Below are 24,310 nucleotides of genomic sequence, written 5' to 3'. Positions count from 1 at the left end.
CTGCCCACAGTGTAAGCAGGCTTCACAGAGTTCTTGCTCCCTGAGCTTTACAGAGGAGTCTCTGCGTCCCTGAGTTCCACAGTTGTTTCATGGAATGAGCTCCTCTTCCAATTTCTCTAGAAAGTACTTGATCATTCCATACCGTCTTGTTCATTTTCTTTCACTGTAATTCACAAGATTCGATAATTCACAAGGAAAACAGATTTATTCTCTGCCTGAAAGCAAGAGGGGGCAGAGAGAGGACAGAGGGGATGATCTGTTTTATCCATTTGTTTCCCAAGAACTCATCCATCCCTGAGAAAATTGATCCAGCCTTACAAAGGGGACACCAGTCTCTTTTTAAGGCTCCACAACTCAACTTGAGTTTTGCTGGGAACAGACCACCTCCTCTACAGCACAGTCCCAGGCTGATTCTCTTTTGACAGCTCTGGTCCCTGTACATATGAATACTGTGGACCCTGAACTCTCATAGTAATTTATTTCTCCTCCTCCTCCTTCTTCCTCGTCCTCCTCCTCATTTTCCTCGTCCTCCTCCTCATCTTCTTCTAAGGACACTCGACATTTTTCATTAATGTTGGTGATAGTTACCTGTCCTTTCTCCAGCTTGGTTAGAGTGACTGGAAGGAGGGCCTGCTTCTATGTCTTCTCTCTATCCAGCCCAGAGTCAAATGCAGCCAAATCATTAAATGCTTTTTAAAATCACTAAAGTTTTTGTATGTGTATGTGTGAACATACATGACTGTGTCTGTGTGTGCATGCACGCACGCACACACTTGGGCCAGAGGTTGACTTTGAATGTCTTCCTCTATCACTTTTCACATTTCTTTTTAAAACAGGGCCTCTCCTTGAACCCAGAGCTCACAGATTCAGCTAGTCTGGCTGGCCATCGAGTTTCAGGATCCTTCTGTCTCTGCATCCCCAGAGCTGGGTTTCTGGCATATGCTACCATATCATACCAACTTTTTATAGGGTGCTGAGGATGGAATTCATATCTTCATGCTTGTATGGCAAGTGCGTTACCCATGCGCCATCTTCCCAGCATACTGGAATCCCTTATCATCTAGAACGACATCTTGTCTGCCAACCTTGTTCTAGACATAGGAGTTCAGCAATGAGCAGGCCAAAGAACCTGCCCCGTGGAACTCAAAATGTAGGAGATCTTCTGTGCATGGCATCACTCGGCAAATACCTCTGTAGGCATAGACTGCATGCTGGGATCTGAAAGATGCCATGCTCTCCAAAAAGGCTCCTGATCACCTGTGAAGGCAAAACACTCTTTGAGGACTAGACTAACTGACCTGTGTTCTCCAAATACTGGCAAAGTGCAGTTTCTAGAAAGCTGTATGTGTCCGCGAAGCATGTTGAATGGATGGAGTAAGATTTTCCTACTTGGAGAGGGAGGTGGTCTGCCAGGGCCATTGCAATCACTAATATTTTACAATTTGGAGTTTAGGGCCAGCTTCCAGAGCCCTCTGTTGAAAACTCTTGGGTTTTAGAGGCAGGCAGAGGTCTGGCGAGAAGCAGTCAGACCCTAGGAAGACCAGTTCTGGCAGAAGCCCTTGACTCCAGTAGACTTTATTTGCTCTTCATTTTCTTTTCTTTTCTTTTTTTTTTTAAATGTGGGTATAGTAATCTTTATTGATGGTATTCAAGAGAGTAGGGCTCTCAAGCCTCTCCTGTTATTCTGGGGGTCTGGGATGGAAACTGTGAGGGAGATTCTCAGTGGTAGGGGCTGAGTTGGAACAGGGACTGCTCAGCAGCCGAGGGCCTCTTTCTTGCTCTCGTGTACTTGCTGGGCTGGGTGGTACTTCCAGGGCTTGGTACTCCTTGGAGGCCATGTAGGCCATGAAGTCCATCACCCTGCTGCTGTAGCTGTATTCATTTCCATACCAGGAAATGAGCTTTACATGTTGTCATTGAGAGCAATGCTAGCCCCAGCGTCAAAGGTGGAAGAGTGGCCCTCACTGTTGAAGTTGCAGAGACAACCTGGTCCTCAGAGTAGCCCAGGATACCCTTTAGTGAGCCCTCAGAGGCCTGCTTTGCTACCTTCTTGATGTCATCATACTTGGCAGCTTTCTCTAGGAGGCATATCAGATCCAAAACCTACATGTTGTGTATAGGAACATGGAAGGCCATCCCAGTGAGCTTCCCATTCAGCTCTAGGATGATCTTGCCACAGCCTTGGCAGCACCAATGGATGTAGGGATGGTGTTCTGGGCAGCCCCATGGCCATCACAACACAGCTTCCCAGAGGAGCCATCCACAGTTTTCTGGGAGGCAGTGATAGCATGGACTGTGGTCATGAGTTTCTCCACAATGACAAAGTTGTCATGGATGATCTTGGACAGGGGGCCTAAGCAGGTGGTGGTGTAGGAAACATTGCTGAAAATCATGAGTAAACTGTCATACTTCTCATGGTTCACACCTATCACAAACATAGGGGCATCAGCAGAAGGGGCAGAGATGATGACTCTTTTGGCTCTATCCTTCAAGTGGGCCCTAGCTTTCTCCATGGTGGTGAAGACACCAATACACTCCATAACATACTCAGCACCAGCATCATGACATTTGATGTTGGTGGGATCTCACTCTTGGAAGAAGGTGACGGCCTTCCCGCTGATGACAAGCTTTCTGTTCTCAGCCTTGGCTGTGCTGTTGAACTTGCCATGGGTAGAGTTATACTGGAACATGTAGACCATGTAGTTGAGGTCAGTGAAGGTGTCATTGATGGCAACAGTGTTCACTTTGCCAGATGTGAAGGAAGCCCTGGTAATCATGAGCCCAATATAGTCAAATCTGTTCACTCTGATCTTCACCATCCTGTCTCAGGAACAAGATTGGCATGGCGTGAGAAGATGCAGCTGTCTCTGGAACAGAGAGGAGCAGAGAGCCAGTCTTTATTTTCTTAACCTCCAAACTTAGGAGTTTTAGGAGCTCTGCAAACCCACACACACCCATACCCACAACCACACACAAACATATACATACACAGAGACACACACACACGGATATGCACATTCACAAATACAGATACACATACATGCACAGATAAATATACAGAGACATGCACACACACACATACACAGATATACACACACTCATGGACATGCACATACACACACATAAAAAGATACACAGAAACACACAAAGTCAAACATGGACACACACACACACACACACACACACACACACACACACGTGCACAGTGATTTTCTCAAGGCTACTTGGCTGTGTCAGAGCCCCATCGAGGGACATGGAAAGCAGAAAGGTGGAGAAAGGATAGAGTTTTTCGCCCATGGAATGTCAATTATGAAAAGATTCCTATAAACCTACCATCTTGGGACTGGGCATGCCTTGTGATTCCTAGATGACCAAGCCTCCTGTAGTCTGTGGTATTCTGGGTAGTCAGCTCCTAAGAAATGATGGAATTCCAAGTAAGTTGTGTACAGTGCTGTCTCTGTTTTCCCAGTGTTCAGCTTGAGCTGTGGGTCAAGGCCAGCCATACTGTTCTTTTTTTTTCAGTGCGCAGAATCAAGGCAGCTGATGAAGAGAGGAGCCGTCGTGCCCAGCGAGCTCGGGATGAGTACCGGCGCCACTCACTCCGTGCCATCCAGAAGGGCACTGTTGCTGGCCTAAGCACCATGTTCCAAGAACTAGGCCAGAACCATGAGCAGGAGGCAAGGCTCTACCATCAACTCCCGTGCACAAGTCCACCATCATCCCTCACAGGACCTGACAGGTGTGTTAGGATGGGTTGTGGACACAGGAGACAAGCTCCATGGGTTCTCCCCAGGCTCTGTCTCTTAATTGTTGGTCATTTGCCCTCCTTGGGCTTTAACATTCCAATCTGTGTAATAGACAGAATGCAGAAATAGGGCTCTGGACCTTTTTAACAACTTTGGAGTTCTGGGGGTTAGTTAACCTTTCAGAGGTTAAAGATTTTTGTAATCTTTGACATCATCCTCTCCTCAAAATCTGCATATGCAAATGCATCAAATGTTTCCATAGTTTTAGACTCCTTGGCCTTGGCCAAAACCTTGCAATGAAAGCCCTTAGATGGGATAAATATTCCAGTAGCTGGGAAACAGGGCTGCAACTAACTGTGGGTGGAGCTGGTTTGCACCTAGTTTGAACAGCAGGTTTGCAGACTAGTGTGGGCAGATTGAGAAGTCCTTGCACACATTTGTGTCCCTAGAAGGGTTGTTTGCCAAGGACACTTCAGTGACAAAGTATGACTGGCAAAGCCAAAGACTCAAAGTTACCTGGTTCTCCATGTTCAGGCTGTCTCTCTGGGCTGGCCCTGGGATTTGGCCTTTTATTTCAGGGTTTCTTCAGCCATGCTTACAGCACCACCTTTTCCCTGGGGATGGGAGCTGTGAGATTAAGCTCCTGTGGCTCCCTTATCTCCAGGGAATGTTCAGGAATCAGTTTATCTCCAGATAGTGTGGTTTGTCTAATTTTGTTCTGATTAGAGTTTGGGGTTGTTCATAACCCCCGACTCCTCTTCCCTGGAGTCTAGCAAGAGCTGATTCTGCCTTCACATCTCCCCTCCCACTTTCCCCTTTCCTTTCTTCCTCATTGTGTGTGGTTCCCAAACTAGAAGGTATGAGAAGGTATAGTGTGTATAGAGAACTTTGATTCCTTCCCTGTGTACTATCTCCTCACAGCACCTCCATAGATACTGTTCTTAGCTGCTGCTGCTTCTTCTCCTTCTCTCTCTCTCTCTCTTTTTTTTTTTTTTTTGGTTTTTAGAGACAGGGTTTCTCTGTGTAGTTTTGGTGTCTGTCCTGGATCTCACTCTGTAGACTAGGGTGGCCTTGAACTCCCAGAGATCCGCCTGGCTCTGCCTCCCAAGTGCTGGGATTAAAGGCATGTGCCACCAACACCTGGCCTGTTCTTAGCTTCTTAACTTACCCCATTGTTGTTTGCTTTTGCTCTTTGGAGGGCCCCCCACCTAGCTCCCAAATAAAACACACATGGAGGCTTATTCTTAATTAAAAATGCCTGGCCTTAGCTTGGCTTATTTCTTGCCAGCTTTTCTTAACTTTAAATTATCTCTTCTACTTTTTGCCTCTGGGCTTTTACCTTTTCCTATTTCTGTATATCTTTCTTTCTTTCTTTCTTTCTTTCTTTCTTTCTTTCTTTCTTTCTTTCTTTCTTTCTTTCTTTCTTTCTTACTCTGTTGCTGATTGGGTAGCTGGGTGGCTGGATCCTTTCCTCCTCCTCTCCTTGTTCTCCCCCCTTCTATGCTTTTAAAACTTTATTTGTTCATTTATTTAGTGTGTGTACGTGTACACATACACATGCTAGACCATGCATATGGAGGTCAGAGAACAACCTGTGAGAGTCAGTTCTCTACATGTCGGTCCCTGGGTTCAAACTCACATGGTCTGACTTGGCAGCAAGTGCCTATGCTTGCTGAGCCATCTCGTCCCACTCAACTTCCTCCCTTTTTCTCCCTATCCTTTTCTTTCTTCTCTTCCTCCTCTCTGATTTATTCCCCCCAACCCACGCTTTACTCTCTTTCTTCCCAGCAGGACCTGGGAGCGTCCTCTACGTCCACTCTCCAGAGAAGTCATCGTGCGCTGGTTCAAGGAGGAACAGCTGCCTCGCCGAGCTGGCTTCGAGAGGAACACCAAGTCCATTGCTCCCTGGTTTCATGGTAGTACACTTTCTCGGCCCCATGGCAGATGATGTTGACATGTCCAACTCTTTCTCAAATGGAAGAAGTTTTGGAGGTCTTGGAGGATGGCTGTAATCAGGGGTGTGGAGGACTTGGGCGTCCATGCTGCCTCAATTCTGCCCCCAACACTTTTGACAAGAGTCCTAGAGTCCAGAGTCACTGGGATACTAGACATGCATCCCCTCTGTCTTCTGGACAGTTGTGAGCTTGAGTCCCACTCACTGCTGTCACCACTTAGCCTCTTTGGTTGTCAAGTCACTGACAAGGTTCTGTCCTTGTACTCATAAGACAGTGAGTCCCAGGCTACTGGTGATCAGGTCCAACATCTGTGTGCTTGATTCTGCAACTCTGTTCTTAGCCATAGCCACATCACTGCAGACTGTTGGCTTTGAAAAAAAATCCTTTTTGGTTAGATGACAGGTGGATGAATGAAGAGTTCAGAGTCACTCAAATGTATCAGACTAGGAAGCTGTTTAGAAATCTTTCAATTCCTTCATTACAGATAAGGAACCAAGGCTCAAAGACAGGAGGGAGTTTTCAAAAGATACTAGATAATATGTAAAGTTAACTTCAAGAATGAATCACAAGGGCTATAGCCTCAGTCTAGTGATCTGAATATGCAATTGCTGCAAGTAGGGAAACAAATAGGGCTGTGGCTTCACCAGAGACTTGCCAAAGACTTGCTACTGGCTTTGAGTTCCCTCAGTATCAGTTAGCTATCACTGCATAACTAACACTTCAAGGCACTGTACCTTAAAGCAAGTAGACCTTTATTATTTCTTCACGTGTGTCTGAATTGGCTGGGCAGTTCTAGCTTAGGTTACATGATCTTGACTGAGCTCACTAATGGTCCTCTGGCCAGTTAGCAGGTTAACTGCGGCCTGGATAGTCTAGGAGGGTCTCCCCTCCACTTATGTGAACTCTTATAATCCATCAGTCTGGCCCATACCATCAAGTCTCTGCAACTTGGTCTTGCTCCCCGAGCCTTCCTTCCCTAAGCAGCACTTAGCTCAGGTTAGGAGAGCTTGGGGTTTCTCTGGTCAGAACCAACTTCCCCTGCCACAGTTATTACCTTTGCCTGCGCCTTCTCCCCTATTGTCAAATCTCCTGGTGGATAGAAGAGCCTTTGTCTTGGCCTGTATTTCCTGTGTGTTTGTCTTGGTGATAAACTGCCCTTCTATTCCAGACCAGCTTCTATGTACTCTCAATTCTATCTACTTGGAGGGACGAGCCTGTGTCCTGCGAGTGTAGAATCTAGTGCCTTGACAGTGGATTCACTGCTGGCAGAAGAAGGCCCTCATGGGCATGTACTGGCCATGGCTCCAGCTCTGGGGAGGCACCAGAAATGCTTAGTAGGAAAACGTGCTAATTGAGCAAAGCTCTCTACACCTTTACTTTAGCCTGCTGGAGCCCAAAGAGCACATGAACTCTGAGTTGTAGGCAGCAGGCAGCTGAGATGCAGTATTGAAGGTCTCTGAAGGTCACACAGGTGATGGCGCTTCCAGTCCAGGCCTTGGAAGTGTCCTCACTGCTCTGTCTTCTTTGTGGCTCATCTTTCACAAAGCATTTTGGAACTCTTCAGTCAGATCCCATCATTTCTCTGCTGTGTTATCCCCCACTTTCCTTTATATACTCAAAAACCAAAAACCGAAACCAAAAACCAAAACAAAACAAAAAGCCCCTCTAAACCCTGTTCTGAATCACAAGGCTCAGGTGACACGTAGTTCCCCACACCAACTTTAAGTCAACCATCTGTGCCCACCTTGCCCAGAGCTTTGCCTTTTCTTCTGTTCCTAAGTGAGGCACCCTCCTCTCCAGCTCAGGCCCTTGTCTTTGTGATTATGGTGTCTGCCTTTGCTGTCTCTCCCCAGCTCTTTGCTTGACAGATACAGTCTTACTTTTCATCTGCAATATCTGCTAATCTCAGAGGCCTTTCCTGGATCTTTTTCCAAAGCCTATTTTATTCAAGCTCTGTCAATTTGTCTTGTGTCATTCTTAAATAGCTCCCTTATATCATTAGTATTTTTCTTAATGTTCATTGTCTGTCTCCTATATGAATGTAAGTTTGGAAAGCTAAGGGCCTGGCCTATTTTCCTCAGTGCCTGCCCCAGTAGGCATCTGTGGAGAAATGGCCAAAGGTGGGCACAAGCTGTCAGAGTTAGGCTTTCCAGTCCTAAATAATATCTCTTGATACTCAGCACTGGGCCCTGGTAGCTGTATGATTCTCCCCCACTACAGTGCCTAGTAATAATCTGACAACCCAGAGTGGCACAAGAGAGGGATTCCTTGTTTTTCTAATTGGTGATATGTTCAACAGGGGCAGGATCCATGTCTTAGGCACCTGTGTGTTCACATGTCACCTCTGCCTTCCAGCTGCCCAGAGGTCAAGTGCTGAAACACAGCCAAGAAAGGTTTGCTGTCTTCCACTGCCACCATTCTTGTTGACTTCTAGAAGACCACTATGACTTCCACACTGTGTTCATCACAATATGTATGTAGGCTTTGTTGTATCTCAGAACACAGGCACCCAAAAATTCAGTGGCTACTACCAACTAACAGTTATTTTGTACTTCTGTCTTATGCTTGTTGGAAGTTAATTATAGACATCTAGGCATCAGATTGAAGTCTTGTTTCTATTGGTTTCTGGTTTCATAAAATCTGATGGTTTCATGGCAGAGGGAAAGGAAAGAATTAGTGGGTCATACAGTAGTTCCAAAGTTTCTGAATGGAACAGACACTTGCTGTGATTGTGCATAGGTGTCATTGGCCAGAGGAAGCCTGGTGGGTGTCTATGGTGTGGTTGAGAGTATTGAATAATAAATAGGCTCTTATAGCTACTTGCCACTTTTGGGAATCTTCTTTCTCTTAGGCCTCCACATATTCAGCAGAATCATGGAGTAGCTTTTCATGGCCCAGAGAAAGCACAGTCATCACTCATGGGTGACCTGGCCATGTGCCCCTGGAGCTGGTCCCAGAGACTCAGTGCCTTCTCTCATATTACATGCTCTGAAGACCTTGGTGGATCCCCTGATTTGGGCCACTGCCTTTCCCCCCTCATATGTACATTGTTACCATCATGGAAGTAGCTTATGTTATCTCAGGTAGGTGCAAAGTACAGCTCAAATGTTCCATGAAGCAGGGGTTTGGTGGCTCTGCTGGGTGCTCAGATGTGATTCTGTTAGCCAGTGGAGAAGGTAAGTTGAAGTGATCAAATTTATCATTTTTTGGGAAGGTCTTAGAGTGTTTCAATTTTTATTTTTGTGTACAAAGACTGGCTTGGTCTCTTTCTTTAGTTAAACTGTAATTCCAATTCTAATTGGTTTTTAACAATAAAAACCCAGAGTCAGAAATAGGGGTAAATGCTGAAAAATCAGAGAAGTAAAGGAGTCAGCCACTAGAGAGACTTTTTACCTCTACTGAAGACCAAAAATGGCTGAGCTCCTGTCTTCTCCTGCCTTATATTACTATCTCTACCTCCCTAGTGCTGGGATTAAAGGCATGTGCCACTGCCTGGCCTCTATGGTTAACTGGTAGCTAGTGCTGTACTCTGATCTATAGGCAAACTTTGTTTGTTAAAGCCCAAATAAAATATCACCACATCTCCCCCTTTTTGTCTAAAATAAAAAGAAGGTTATAACTAATAAGAAAAACTATATACAATAAGTACAATAACTGTATGCAATATATACAGGCCATAAATACATTAACAATGTCTAGTCTATAAACATTTGACAAATTCAGAGAAAATACTCCATTATCTATCCTATTTTGGTGAGTCCAAAAGGTTGTACTTAATTCACTTTTTATTCTAATTTGTACTATCAAAACTATCTTTTAATGTCTTTTAATCCTATATGTTTTACACTCCTTTATTGAATTTCTTTTTTGAATATTGTAACAAGCAAGATTATAACTACAACTATAAAGTCTTCAACTCCATCAGACTTGAGAGAGAAATATTACCAAAGTAAGCATGAAGTGCTAGCAAGCAACTTCCAAAAAATGTAGGAAATGACAGAAACAGCTGGCTGCCTGGACAGTCACCCAAACTTCCTCTGTGACATTGGAGCATCCATCTTCAGCCTACCAGCCTAGCATAGCTGATAGACTTATCTGTGAAGCAGGATTTTCTGAAGGACTGTCCTACTATGTCTTGGCAAGGTTCTGCAGTCATTTTCTTTTGTGTCTTGTTTGTCCAATTTGGACAGCATACTGTCAATAGTCAAGGCAAGAGCACTTTCTTTCACAGTGGCTTACCTTTGGCACAAAGAAAGTAAATTCCACGTGGAGCTTCTTTGATGCCCATCATCTTCTCCAAAGTAGATTGGTGCTGCCAGAAGCAGACATGTCTCATTGTCATTAAAAAAAGAACTAATGTTATTAAAACACCTTAAATGCCATATTCTGTAGAACTCTCTGAAGTATTTGAAGACCACCTGTCTACCTAAGATATATCTCTGTGTGACCTTGAAAACACACCTAACATGTCTACAAGTTTGATTGTAATAGGTGACTAACAACTAACCTGCATTTCTTTGTTATCCTAAATAGTTTGTAATAATAACTTTTAAGGACTAAAATTTACATTACATTGTTGAAGGAGCTGTTTAGGTACAATACCTTGAACAAGATTAGAAATGTATGTACAGTATATTCTAAAAAATAATCTCAAATTTGTATCAATATACAAAGATACATATCAATGTAAAATATTTAAAACAGGTAGTTGCTTTTTAAAAGTAGATTCAATATTCTACCCTTTTATCCTATCATATTTATATCCCCTTTTTCTTTTCAGAGTAGATTTAATAATCTACTCTTTCATCCTATCATTTCTATATCCCCCTTTTTTCTTTTCAAAACAAGAACCCTGAATCTAATCTCTTTTTTCCAGCTTTTTACTGACCATTACTAATAACTTGTAACCAACCACCCTAAATGATCACAAGTATCCATAACACACTGAACAACCAAAAAACACCTACCCAACTTCTTGGGAGTATGGGTGTCATTTTCTTAAAATAACTTTCTGCTGTCTGGCAGTGATGGCATATTTAGGGGATCCTGAAAAGAAAAATTTGGGTTAATTGTCAAGTCCTGGGAGAGGTAGCTGATCATTTTTTTTTGTCCAGTCTCTGTGTAATGGAAAAGTATAGGGCTTGTCTCAAGTCTTGGCTAGAGTAATCTGTGAGGCTGGGTCATCTCAGCTAGCCACCTCAAAACTGTCCTGAGAAGTTTGTAGTCCAAAGCTGGTTTTTAGGTGGTGTTTTTCAGCTTAGTGGTGTTATCATAATCCTGGTGGAATTGTTATTGTGGGGTCCCATCCTTCTTTTGGAGACTTCAAAGATCGCTGTTAGGTATGGTTTTGGTTCACTGCAGAAAACTTAAACATTTTAAATGTCATATGCAGCAGATCTTGAAGAGGTTAAAGAATCAATATTTGTTATGTACACCCAGAGTACAAAAACTTAATTTCTAGTTACCTGATAGAGACTCAAACCTGAAATCATGTACAGGAAGCTAGATGAAGTCTTTTTCTAAAATTAATTAGTATTCTATATGACAATCAGTATCATGACAAAAAATTAATATATATATATATTATTATAAATTTTGAGATAATATTCATAGATTATGAAAAAGTTTTTTTTTAAAGTTTTTTTATTAAGGAATTTTTTATTCATTTTACATACCAATCACAGATCCCCCTCTCCTTCCTCTTCCCTCCCCTCTAGCCTTACCCCCATGAAAAAATTTTAAAGAGTCAAAATAAAACCAAAGGATTATGAAATTAATGACAATAAAATAATTCCTTAATTTTTGTTTTTCTTCTGCCCCATATCAGGTACCTCTTCTGACATGAGACAGAGATTTTGGATTTTACTTTAACAAGCATGCTTGGGCTTAGAGAAGGAGAAAGCCACACTATAACTCTAAAGCCGGCTTTAATTTTTAATTGAACTGGGACTAAAAAAGACAATTTGCATTATGTGTCTGTGGAGAAAAGCAGAAAAAAAAACAGTTGAGAAGATTTATGAAATTTTATCCTGTTGAAAATATGATATATCAATAGGCCAATTTATTCTTTTTCTTGGGACTGTGTGTGTGTGTGTGTGTGTGTGTGTGTGTGTGTGTGTGTGTATGTAGCTGGATGCTTTCATTCTCCTGAAAAGACAAAAACAAAACCCTTCCCCAAACCTAATTTTGGGGAAGTTCCCTTATAGCAAGTTATATCTGATCAAATGAAAAGCTTTTGTTAGTTTTATAGGTTAGTTTAGATTGAACAGCCATGCTGTTTGATGAAATACCTACCACCTCTTTTAATCAAGAGGTCTCTCTTGTTCAAATCTAATCTTTATCAATTTTGATTTATGGTTTTTCCTGAAATTTTTTTGTTTTATTTGCTAAAGCTGTTCTATCTTCCTAATGCAATAGGCATTAGGTTCTTTAATTGCTCTTGGAAGGAGTTTCCTCCATGATAACAGGAAATTACTGAACTGAATTTGATATGGGGGCCTGTGAAGCAAAGGGTTACCTTGACTGTACCTTGTTGAGCTATATTCATTAGTCCAATGTCTGCCTTTGCCACATCTTCTGCATTCTGTTGTGATTATTCTTAGAAAAAACTTTGTTTCTAGGAATACCCTGTTTACAGTTCCTTTTTAGGTGACCTTGTTTACTGCAATTGAAAGACCTGACATTTCAATTTTTCTTCAAACCCTTGGAAATTATCTCTCCTATACAAGTATCATTATGGTTATTTGATTCAATATCAACTGTATCTCGGATCCATTCTTCTAAGGGTGCTGATTTTGCCTTTAATGGCCTAATTACCCTTTTGCATTGTGCATTAGCATTTTCAAAAGCCAAAGATTCAATTATTATTTGTCTAGCTTCTGAATTTGCTATCATTCTATTTATAGCTGAAGTCAATCTTTGTAAGAAATCAGTGAAGTTTTCTTTTGGGTCCTGTATAACTATGGTGAATGACTCAATTTTTTTTCCTATTTTGTCAATTCTGCCCCAAGCATTCAAGGCTGTTGTATGGCAAAGCAAAGGTGTGCTCACCATAGAGAGATTGCCTTTGTACCTTATTATAATCTCCCTCTCCAAGAAGTTGGTCTTGGGAGATTTTGATACCTCTAGCCCTACTTCATTGTTTAATGGTCTTAGTCTTTCTACCAGGTCCTCCACTATAACTGAGGACCTGTCTCCAAAACTGCTGTAACCAAGTCTTTTCAGTCTTGTGGGATAATTCTATTACAAGTTGATCACAAGTTTAACATCTGCTTGACAAAAGGTGAATGCATGCCATATGAGTCTATCACTTCCTTAAGTCTCCTTAAATCTAACATTCCAACAGGAGTCTAATCAGTCTGTACCCATTCTTAGGGATATCTATCATTTGGCAATTCCTATAAGGTTACTGGATAAATTAAAGTTGTTTGTTGGAAAAACTTAGGCTGTTCCTCTCTAATCTTATAATACAACAATGAGATTGGCTCTCCTTTAAATTCCTCTGTGTGAGTATGAATATCTCTGTGATCTGTTTTAATAAGTTTTTCTAAAACTTGTATCTTAGCACTCAACCAATTTTTTTAGTGATAAAACAAAAAAATGATAAAATCAATAATGTTTATAATTGACATTACATAAATCCCATCTAAATTATCTTCTTATTTAATTGTTCATTTGCAAACTGTCCAGTGTATTATCTTACAAAGACGTAATTTCCTCCATTGTAACAGTGTTTCCTATTTTTTTAACATGGGAAAACTCTCTATCTTTTTTTTTTTTTTAGCTAATTCACCCCTTTAAGAAATCCCAATTGTCTCACCAAATCTGCTGATGATGGTGAAGATGTGAGATTGACTGCTGCTGTGTAGAACAGTAGAAACCTGAGTGGGTTGTCAAGGCAGATACCAAATTTGGCAGCAGCCCAAGGAAAGGGTCCAGGGAAAGCCCACAACCCACTGGGAGAGAAGAAACCAAAGAGCCATCTGTCTGCATGGGGGAATGTGCAAAAGCAGCTAACTCCTGCAGCATTTGGAGCCCAAATGCCTGTGTGTTGAGTTTGTTGCAGAGAGGCTGTAATAGAAAAATCCCAAACTTGCTCAGAGGCTTAGGGAAAAAAGAGAGGAGAACCTAGCGGGTAGGGCAGTGACTCCAGGCACATGCAGCTCCAGCCTGTGCAAAGCCACAGGCAAGCAGCTTTTTTCATGAGTTCATCCCCCACATTGGGTGCCAGATCTAGTGTGAATTTTAATTGGTCTTAATAATAAAAACCCAGAGTCAGATATAGGGGTAAATGCTGAAAGATCAGAGAGGTAAAGGAGCCACTATAGAGACTTCTTACCTCTACCAAATCCTCAGACCTAAAAGGGCTGAGCTCCTGTCTCCTCCTGCCTTATATTATTTCTCCACATTCCTAGTGCTGGGATTAAAGGCATGTGCCCCCACTGCCTGACCTCTATGGTTAACTAGTGGCTAGCTCTGTACTCTGATCTCCAGGCAAACTTTATTTGTTAGAGCCCAAATAAAATATTACTACAGTAGACTGTCTTGAATAATCCATTCAAGAAAGGTCACTTGGTACAACTTAATGAAACCTGTGCTCTTTGCATATTAATAGAAACACTACCTGCACATACTCAGCAGTGACTAAAAACCATAGAGTTGTTGGTCATCCATATTGCCGTCAGACATCCAGCTAGGGAAAAGGAATTTATCTTTAGTTTTACTTTCTATTTCACTGGAGAAAAAGGTAAGTTTTATGTTGTCACAGAACAAACAGAACCTAGATTTAAGTCTTAAAATTTATGTAACTGACTTCATGCTCTGCTGACATTTTCTACTATAAAGCATGTAGGAAAATTGTTAACACACAGAACAGAACTATTTAGTGACCAAGTTTTCTTTGATCTGTGACAGAATAAAAGAAAATAGCTCATATATGGAGGACAGCAAACTGCCTTCATTTAGAAAGGAGTGGGCTGTATTTATATTTCAGGATTATATCCCTTTTCAGTTTTGTGTTAAAATGCCCCATCTTTTATGAATTGATGGAGATAGTTAACAGTGGTTACTTTAATATATTGCATTTTTGAGGAAAAGCAGACCATTAGCAGCCCAATTTTGGCTCCTGAGACTTTTGTGTGTGTGTACCTTGTTTATCTCTAAAATGCTAAAGTTGAGAATAACTGGAAGGTCCCAATTTCCTTCCCAATGTGGGGGTTTCCTGACTGGTATGTGGGATTCTTTCTGTACCAGTCCCTACAGAGACAGAGAGCTTATCCCATGGGTAGCTTGTACCAGTTTGTTAACCCCCTTGGCAGGGACTCTGCTCATGCCTTTGGTGGAGGTACTACTTCATGTAGCTCTCATCTTCTGGGAGTACTGGGTTCATTTAGTTATGTTCTTGTCACAGTGATGGTGTAGGTGGAAGAAAATGATGGGCAGCATCTGAGTTTCTTGGAGTCTAGGTTTAGGACCAGTACACTGTCAGTTCTACTTCATACTGCTGGCCACAATTTGTCACCTTCTCCCTTTCCCCCTCGTCTTCTTCCTCCTCCTCCTCCTCCTCCTCCTCCTCCTCCTCCTCCTCCTCCTCCTCCTCCTCCTCTTCTCCTTCTCCTCTTTCTTCATCTCCCCCTCCTCCTTCTGCTTCTCCTCCTCCTCTTCTCCTTCTCCTCTTTCTTCATCTCCCCCTCCTCCTTCTGCTTCTTTCTCTTCCTCCTTCTTCCTCTTCCTTCTTGTTCTTGTTCTTTCTTGTAAAAAACTTCAAAGTCATGTATCAAAGGGCGTGGACACAGTGACTTAAGAAGAATTTGAGGCAATGATAAAATATATCACAATTGAAGTGATGTATTTCTATTCTTTTCCTAGGAGAGACATTCCTAGTCAGTTCAGCTGGATTTTGCTGCAGGTTAAGAATGACTAGTGTGATTTGTAGTTCTTCTGTTTTTTCAGACATTTAGATGTGTTGTGGTGAAATATAAACAGCAGGACACACAGGGATCTCAAGATACAGGGTCCTTCTCTGATCTTAGGTATGTCATTTAACTCTGTTTGCGAAATTGACATTATAACATGCACTTCACAGGATACCTATGCAAATCAAACCAACAAAGATGCTTTGTCCCCCAAAGGAGCCATATGGAAGTGCCAGTACTAGTATGTCTTGGAGTGTGGGATCAACTACCAGAAGAGACTTTACCTCTTCAAGGAAATATGGTGTAGAGAAGAGAGCCCAGAGCCCAGATGGGAGGACAAGTGGAATAGAGATTGTCTTCCCTCTGGGACCAACCTAGGAGGCTAATCAGCCCTCTGTTAAAAAGAGTAGCAGAAAAGCAATCCCTTTCTCTTTTGCTCATTGCCCACGTCCCAAGAATTATGAGAGTCTTGAAGTTTTTCCTGAGATGTGCCAGCACATAAGCTTGGCTCTGGGAAAAAGCTATTTTTGGACTTCAGTGTGTGCCTGACATTATTGAGTGTTCTCTTTCTGAACATTGGCTCATTCAGAACACATTTCTCTTCCTTAGCTTTACTTCTAGAGAAGACTTAAAATATGTTCCATTGTTTGTTGTCTTGGCAATGATGCTTAGTGGCCTTGCTACTGCCTTTAGGGCTTAGCACAGAAAAAGGCTAATGTATGTATTGATGATGGGCATGACATTGGTAAGTGAGTCCTGTTGAGTTCTGCTCAGATGCTGGCAGTGTGCCCCAAGTGGGACACACCCTAATTTAAGTTGGGATGACTTCACTCAGGAGATATGTTACTGGCATGGTGCTTTTTCTTACAGCCACGAAGTATGGGGCTGGCCTTCCTCATCTGTGTCAGCAGTGCTATCTCCAGGGAGCCTAGAAGTTAGGGTGGCTTTCCTTTGCCACCCTTCTGATGTATCACTTCCATGCAGTCCCTCATGTTTTACTTATACTGTGTCATCTGATATACACCATCTCACACTGCTGTGAATGGTTTCTTGAGCTGGACATGGATATCCCTTTCCAGGTGACCACCATGAGGCCCAGAAAGCTGGAGAAAATTACTCAATCTTTCCCCACCAGTAAACCCAAGGGGTCAAACAAGACACAGGATTTTATCTATTCTTTTCTGAGTATTTCATTCCCCTTTGAATTTTCTGCTATCCAGAGATAGGTATTGGGATTTTTTTTTCAAAAGTCCTGTTTGGATATATAAACTCCTACTGAGATTTATACTTTTGGTACAAGCTGCCTCTCACTCTCCCTGACCCCTGACCTTGCAGAGCAGGGCTGACGTGGATCCCCTAACATAGCTTGAGGAGTGGCTCTCTGGGAATGGCTGGTTTGTTCTGAAACCAGATGGAAAGAGTGAGCCCATGAGGTGCTTGCCTTTAGCTTCCAAGATCCGTGGGAAAGAAGAACCTGGAGTGAGGCTTTAGGGGGATATTTTTGATTATGGATCGAGCCAGGAAGAGTTGCTGAAGTTTGTGAGGTCTGAATGAGAGGAAGAAATGAAAAGGAAAAGAAAGATGATTGGTCCCGGTTTCAGCATCAGATGAATGAAAAAAAGTGATTAAAAAGGAAGGACATGCCTACTCCTAGGTATGATGGAGGGTAAGGTTTATTATAGATATGTGGGAGAACATAGCCAGAGGCAGAGACATCTGGGAAAGTCCAGAGTGGACATGACCAGACTGAGCTGGACCATGTGGGAGAGGGGGAAGGGAAGGGAGAGGAGAGAGAGGGGAACCAGTGCAGTAGCTTGGAGGCCCAGAAGAGATGAAAATGCCAGGTAACCAAAAATGGATTATATAGAGAAGGGCGGCCCAGACCCTGGACTGGAGAAGTTTAGGACTAGGGTGAGGTATGCTAGCCACAGGGCCTTGTAACAGATGGGGACTGAGGGATGCTAGGAGAACCTGGTGGCCAGGTCAGCTTTGATATGTTAAATAGGCACCTCAGCCATTTGTCGCAGGTTTGAAACTTAATAAAACTCAAGCACTAAAATTTTATGTGAAGCATCAACCAGAGCTGGGGACAGTAACAACATATGGTCTGTTTCTAAGGGTTACAAGTATTAAGTTTTACAAATTAATGCTCCTGCTTGTTAGATGTGATAATCAACATGGTGGCTAATAGCTTTGATTAGTGGCCTTGGGAGGTGAACAATGGGACTTGTAGTGCTGGTGGCTTTGAACCTCTAGGGCACCCTGTAAATCAGTCTTGTCACTCAGATAAGAAGTAAAGATGACATCATGTGACTATACCAATGGATGATACTAATTTAGCGTCCCCTCTCAAAAATAATGCACAAATCAAAAATTGCTTTCATTATGATCATCGTTTTGAAGTAATTTCTAAAAGCCATAGGTATAACACCGGCCATTTGGAGGGCTGACATGCATGTCAAGTTAAAGAGCTCTCTTCTCTTGAGCAGAATTTGAAAAGAAAAAATCGTCCACCTGTTCTTGTCTCAAATGCAAAACTTGTTAAAGGTGAAAAGAGCAGGTCATTTGACCCATTTTCTTTGTTTTTGTAGTGCTGGAGATTGAATCTGAGGCCTCGCACAGGCTAGGCAAACATTCTTCCACTGAGCGTGATCTCGCCTTCTTCTAACATTCTTGCTTAAGGTATTCCCGTTAAGAAATAAAAGAATTGTTTTCATTCTTTCCCTGAAAGTGTACATTGGTTAGATAGCCCCAAAAGGGATTACAAAGAGCAATATTACTTTTGCTTAAGGAAAGCAGATTGCACTGAGGTCCCTAAGGTTTTGACTTTCCTTTTAGCTGTCTATAATTCTAGTGCCAGCTCTGCTCCCAAGCCCTGCATATGAAATGGGGCTGTGTACCTGAAAGGCACAGAGGCGTTATTTAACTCAGTGGCTTCCAAGGTCAGCAGACATGTGACTCCTTGTTCTTAAGCATGCACTGGGCTGTATCTTTGGGGCTGTGTTTGGCCACATCTGTGGGAGTATGATGGCTTTACATGTTTCAGTAGCTTTCTAAACATTGTTTTGGCCCTATGTCAAATACACATTGGCTATTCACTTACTCCTCACATACCTGTATGGAGTAGGTAATAATACTAAGCATTTTGTACATGGAGTTCACAGTACACCATTCTTTATGCTCCATATCCGTTCACTTAGTCCATGTCTGTAACATCACCATGCATTGGCCATGCTATTGCATAGATGAAGAAATGGGGGCCCAAAGAATTGAAGCCACTTGCCTCAGGCTACACTAATAGTAAATGGGCACAGAGAGATTCACACTCAGGTAATCTGGCTTCAGAGTTTGAGGAGCTTTTCATCATGTTGCGGTTCAGCCATGTTACCATCTCACCAGTCTGAGGAAACAGACTCTGAAATCACCTCAAGAAACACAGTGGTTAGGATCGGTTCTGGATATCTTGAGGTAGAAGAGATGATTGTGTCTTTAGGGGGCACTTAGTTGTACTGTGTGGGAGTCTGTCAGAGTCCAGCTCCAACCTGCCAAAGGGTTCTTTGGGGGAGGAGAGAGGAATGAGGAAGTATTAGATAGAAAGATGGAAAGAGACAATAAGAAAGACAGAGACACAGGATAGCTTCAGAAGCGCCCTAGGTCAAAACCCAGTTGCCTTGAGGTTTATTCCAAAGGGCTTTTTATACAATGCCAAGGGGTGAGGCAAAAGACCTCCCCATTTCAAGATCAAAGCATGACATACAGCCAAGTGTAGACCCTTCAAAACACCTGGTAACCATGACCATGGCCAAATCATCCCATCCATCATGCAGCCCTGCTGGGTAAAGCAAGCTCAGATTCTCTGACCTTGAGTAAGGTTTTACTAGGGAGCTTCTGTGGGCCTCCAGAGTACTATACTGTGGGGTTGCCTTAGTTGTCATGTGTAGTTGGCTGTTTTTACTCTTTGACTCTTTGGGGGGCCTGCTACCTATCTCTCAAATAATGACACAGAGACTTATTCTTTTTTATGAATGCCCAGCCTTAGCTTGGTTTGTTTCTAGCCAGCCTTTCTTAACTTAAATTATCCCAACTACCTTTTGCCTCTGGACTTTTATCTTTCTCTATTTTTGCATATCTTTTCTTTTCTTCTTATCCCATGTCTGGCTGTGTAGCTGGGTGGCTGGCTCCTGATGTCCTCTTCTTCTTCTTATTTTCTTTGTTCTTCCTCAATCCCCTCTTCCCAGATTTCTTCTATTTATTCTCTCTGCCTGCCAGCCCCACCTATCTTTTCTTCTGCCTAACTATTGGCCATTCACTTCTTTATTAGACCAGTCAGGTGTTTTAGACAGGCAAAGTAACACAGCTTCACAGAGTAAGACAAATGTAACATAAAAGAATGCAACACATCTTTGCATCATTAAACAAATGTTCCACAGCATAAACAAATGTAATACATCTTTAATATTTTACAATCGTATTTCTGCCTGGGACAGGTAGCTTCTTTTGAGGTTGATCCCTCCCCTCCCCCCCCCCCCCCCCCCCGCCAGAGAACTCCTGAAGTATGCTGAGTCTTATGTAGGCAGCAAAGTTCTTAGGCAATAATTACAGTAAAACAGGTACTTACTAGTATTTGGGATTATTGAGTAACCTGAACAGGGAAATTGAGAAGCAGGCTCCCTATGTTAAGGCATTTACAAAAACAAACAAACAAACAAACAAAACAAAAAACATAAAGTTGGAAGGGGGAAATGCTGGGGATATGAGAGGAATTGGAGAAGGGGGAGCTGGGACTGGATTTGATTAACCCACATCATTAAACAATAAATTAAGAAATAGCAGGCTGCAATTGCAATAAGTGGTTATAAAGGTCAGAGACACAGGGCTTTGGCCAGGGTCATAACAAAGTGTAGTAGAGACTGCACAGTACTGTGCTGGGGCCCTGCCCTCTACTGTGTCAGTATGTGTCAGGGAAAGAGCCCTGAAAAGGCTCAGCCCTGAGGAAGGAGATGTATAGTACTCAGAGGACTCCAGTCAGTTCCCAGAGAGAGCTTTGCTGTGGAATAGAGCAAGACTGTCTCCCACCTTTGGCTTTCTGTCTTGTCATGTGATCTCTTTTGCATGTACAAATTTGATTTCTGTTCTTCTACTGTGTTGTTTCCTAGCCAGGGGCATTCACAAGAAGTGCAGTTGATGAAATCTTGGACCTTTGATCTCTCAAGCTCTGTGCCAAATAAGTCTGTCTCAGAGAAAACAAACAAACAAATGAACAAATGAACAACTACTTGCTATACCTAAGTAATAAACAAAAGGGTACGCCCCCTCATCCTCATGGAACTTATGCTCAGTTGCAGGTGATAGAAAAATGCACAGCATAACCAAAAAGAAATTCAGCTCACATGACTGAAAAGTTCACACACAGTTGGGTCCAGTTTCAGGCTATACCTGACCTAAGGAGTGTTTCAGCCACCGGCCCCTCTCTACCTCTGAGCCCCATGGGTCACCATTGCTTTCATTCTGAAGCAGCCCTTGTTTAAGGTGCCATGCCTACATTCTCCTAAGTTCAAGTACAGCAACGGAGAGGGCGGGCTTTCATTCACCAGCCCCAGTATTGTTCCCAAATGGCTGCTTTGTTGGCTCTGATTGTTTTTGTTTGTGTGTGTTGGCTCTGATTTTATTATATGATCACACCTAAGCCAATCACTGTGGCCTAGTAAATGGGCTGCCTGACTGGGCTGTCTTAAGACTTTCCAGAGCAGGGACAGGCAGCGTTTACACTGTTGAAATTGTATAGACAGAAAGCAAAGGAAGGTCCCAGTTTCTTTGCCAGAAGATGGTAGACAGGACTGAGCGGGTGAGGTTGCTCTCTGCTGTTCTGAAGCAGTTAGGTGGGTTACAAGACTGACAGGACCTAAGTAATCATGCCATCAATGGATATTTCCAGTTGAGGTAAGTGCTACACAGAATCCATAGCTAGCTTTAGAAATCATTCTGCTAGGTGGTGTCGGTCACTCCTCCCCATTTACAAAAATTTGTATGTGCATTGTCTCCAAGATCCACATGATAAAGGCTGTTCACTGGATGGTGTGCTTAGGAGGTAGATGAACCTTAAGAGGCTGTTGGGAGTATGGCCTTCAACGGGATGATGGGTGGGGGCCCATCACTCCTCTTTGCATTCTTCTCCAGATGTGCATGTTCCTCCACCCCTATGCCATTCTTAACACTGCCACCCAGCTCTTCCTCCAGAGGCCTAAAGCTGGTCTGCTTGACCATAAGCAAACCCTGTCCCTTTATATGTTGACTGTCTAGGGTGCTTTTTTCCAGAGATAGAACACTGACCTACACAAGTAGCTTCAGTGATTAGAACCTGGCATGTCAGCTGTGAGCAGACAGTCATGGACGATATTCCCTCTTGCGCATAAATATACCTGGAGCTAGGAAGCCTGTCTGCTGAAACCCTTGTCTCAGCAGTTAGCCATGGTTCAATTTCATTTGGAGGTATAAAAAAATGAAGGCGTTTGAACACATTCATCACAATCTCTGTGGCTTTCAGATGCTTTGCGAAACCGTTGAGAATGAAGAGCTTAATAACTCCAGCCTCCTTAATGATATTGTCTGCAAAGTGTGGCAATAAGAAAGGAAAGTCACAAAAATGAATGAGAAATAGCTAAGCGGTAATGGGGGAGTTGTCAGCCGGTGAGGCGAAGGCGCAGCAAAAGCTTTAAGAAATATGCACGTCAGATGAATTGAGACTCATAAAAAGGGAACCAGGGCAGCCGGCCTGCCTGCGCGTCTTTCTCAGAGAGCGGCACTGACAGAAATAAAAAGAGCTCATTTGGTTACTTGGGTGGCTTCAGTTCCCAGCTAATGATTTCCAAGGATGGAATTGGGGTTGAGGAGGAGATGGAGACCTGAGTCGGGTTTGAGGCTGTGTTAACTGGCAGATTTATGGGTATATCTGAACATGGCAACTTTTGGGACTATGAAGTACCCTCCTTCTGCTGAGCAAATATTTTGATAGTGAACAATTTGCTCATGGTGCTAGAGAGTATCCAGGTGGGATTTGGGGCAAGGGTTAGCGGGTGTCAGGATGTGTCTACTTAAGGTCTGTACTTAGACGCAGCAATGGAGGAAGCTGGATGCTGCTGGCCCCCTTCACTGGGTTGCTGACGGCAAATACCAGCCTCGGGACAGTAAGGTGGTACTGATGGGAGAGCAGAGTTAGCCTGGCTTGTTTTCTAACTTAGCAAACACCTGCTTTTGCACTATCATTCTGCAGCAGCCAGTAACCCTGGCCAGAGAGGCAACTCCAAGGAAGGGCTTGTCTCCTGATAGTGCCCCTATCATTTTCTGCTGATGCCCAGTAGAGGGCGCTGTAGTTGTTGGGCTGCTTTGAACTCTGCAAACCTGCAGGGAGATTCAGGTGAATCCTTCCTCCTTCATTCCTATTAAGGGTCCAGGTAGGTATGGAGGTGTTTGCTTCAGTTTATTACTGTAGCTGTGACATTTGGGTTTGTGCCCCAAAGGTGGCAAGAGCACCCCATTTCCCACTGTGGTCACAACCTTCATGAACACCTGGTGTTGTTTCACTAAATATGCCCTTTATGACCTCCATATCTGTGGGTTCTGTATCCAGGGATGCAACCAACTGAGGAAGGAAAATAGTTAGATCTACAAAGATTTCATCCATACAAAACATGCACAGACTTATTTTTGTCATTGTTGCTTAATATGTCATTGCATTTGATAGTATGAGCCACCTAGAGATGACTTAAAGAACTCAATACAGAAGGATTTCACAGGTTATGTGCAAAATACCGAGCCATATTATATAAATCACCTTCTTCGGATACACAGGCAGTACTGAACTTAATCTCCAGGTCCCTGGTGATGAGTCTGTCTGCGCTGGAAAGACTTCAAAACATGGATACAATTTCTTGTTTGTAGATTCTAGTTGCTCTTTCCTCCCCATATCACACCCTCAGGCATTGTGTCTTCAAGGGTGGTTAGCCTTCCTATTAGTCTGTGCCTAGAGACCTAGTCCTGGCTCATGTAGAACTCAGCCAACTGAGAGGCCTCTGTGCACTTCTTGGTTGAGTCTTCATGGGGTAGGAACTGGTCATGCTAATCCACACATTGCTCACACAGTCTTCCAGTTTCCTGCATGGGAGGCTGTGGGCTGTACCTGGGGAGAATAGACTGACAGACTGTTCCTCTGTCCTACCTCTGCCATTCACTAGCTGTGAGACCTTAGGAAGGAACTCAGTCTCTTTCTGTCTCATTTTCTTCTCTACAAAATGGGGGATAGGAATAAAAGTACCCTCCTCAAAAGATTATTCTGAGGCTTCAGGGAACTAATGCTGATTGACTTCTTAGCACAGTGGTTGTCATAATGACAGCATTTTATTAATACCAGTCATGTGATTGCAGTTCCAGCTAGTCATTTATTCTGTGCTCTCCTTTACCTTTGTCTGTATCTTGCTGAGTTTTGATTCCATTTTTATTGGTTGAAGGTGGCCCTGGGTGGTTTCACTTTGGCTTCTTGCATTCACATTTAGTTAACTAGTTTCATTTAGTCAGCCTCCTGCTTTCAATCTAACTCTGATCCATCTGTCTCTTCCTTCCTTCCTTCCTTCCTTCCTTCCTTCCTTCCTTCCTTCCTTCCTTCCTTCCTCCCTCCCTCCCTCCCTCCCTCCCTCCCTCC

At 42.9% G+C, this 24,310-nt stretch overlaps 1 protein-coding gene across 4 annotated transcripts in view; it reads left to right on the top strand.

Annotated features, from left to right (window-relative positions):
• Sh2d4b (SH2 domain containing 4B) overlaps nt 1-24,310 on the top strand; it is an 88,842-nt gene that overhangs the window by 53,704 nt on the left and 10,828 nt on the right. For 2 of the 4 annotated variants that reach the window (XM_059274561.1, XM_059274562.1), the window contains exons 5-6: nt 3,523-3,739; nt 5,538-5,662. In XM_059274561.1, the coding sequence (XP_059130544.1) occupies nt 3,523-3,739; nt 5,538-5,662 (342 nt within the window). Of the gene's footprint in view, nt 1-3,522; nt 3,740-5,534; nt 5,663-24,310 lie in introns of all 4 variants that reach the window. The other 2 variants (XM_059274560.1, XM_059274563.1) reach the window with 1 other exon arrangement.

Source organism: Peromyscus eremicus, chromosome 9 (assembly GCF_949786415.1).
Source record: "Peromyscus eremicus chromosome 9, PerEre_H2_v1, whole genome shotgun sequence".
Classification (NCBI taxonomy): domain Eukaryota; kingdom Metazoa; phylum Chordata; class Mammalia; order Rodentia; family Cricetidae; genus Peromyscus; species Peromyscus eremicus.
The sequence above is the reverse complement of the archived record's forward strand: the minus strand, read 5'-3'. Positions and strand labels throughout refer to the sequence as shown.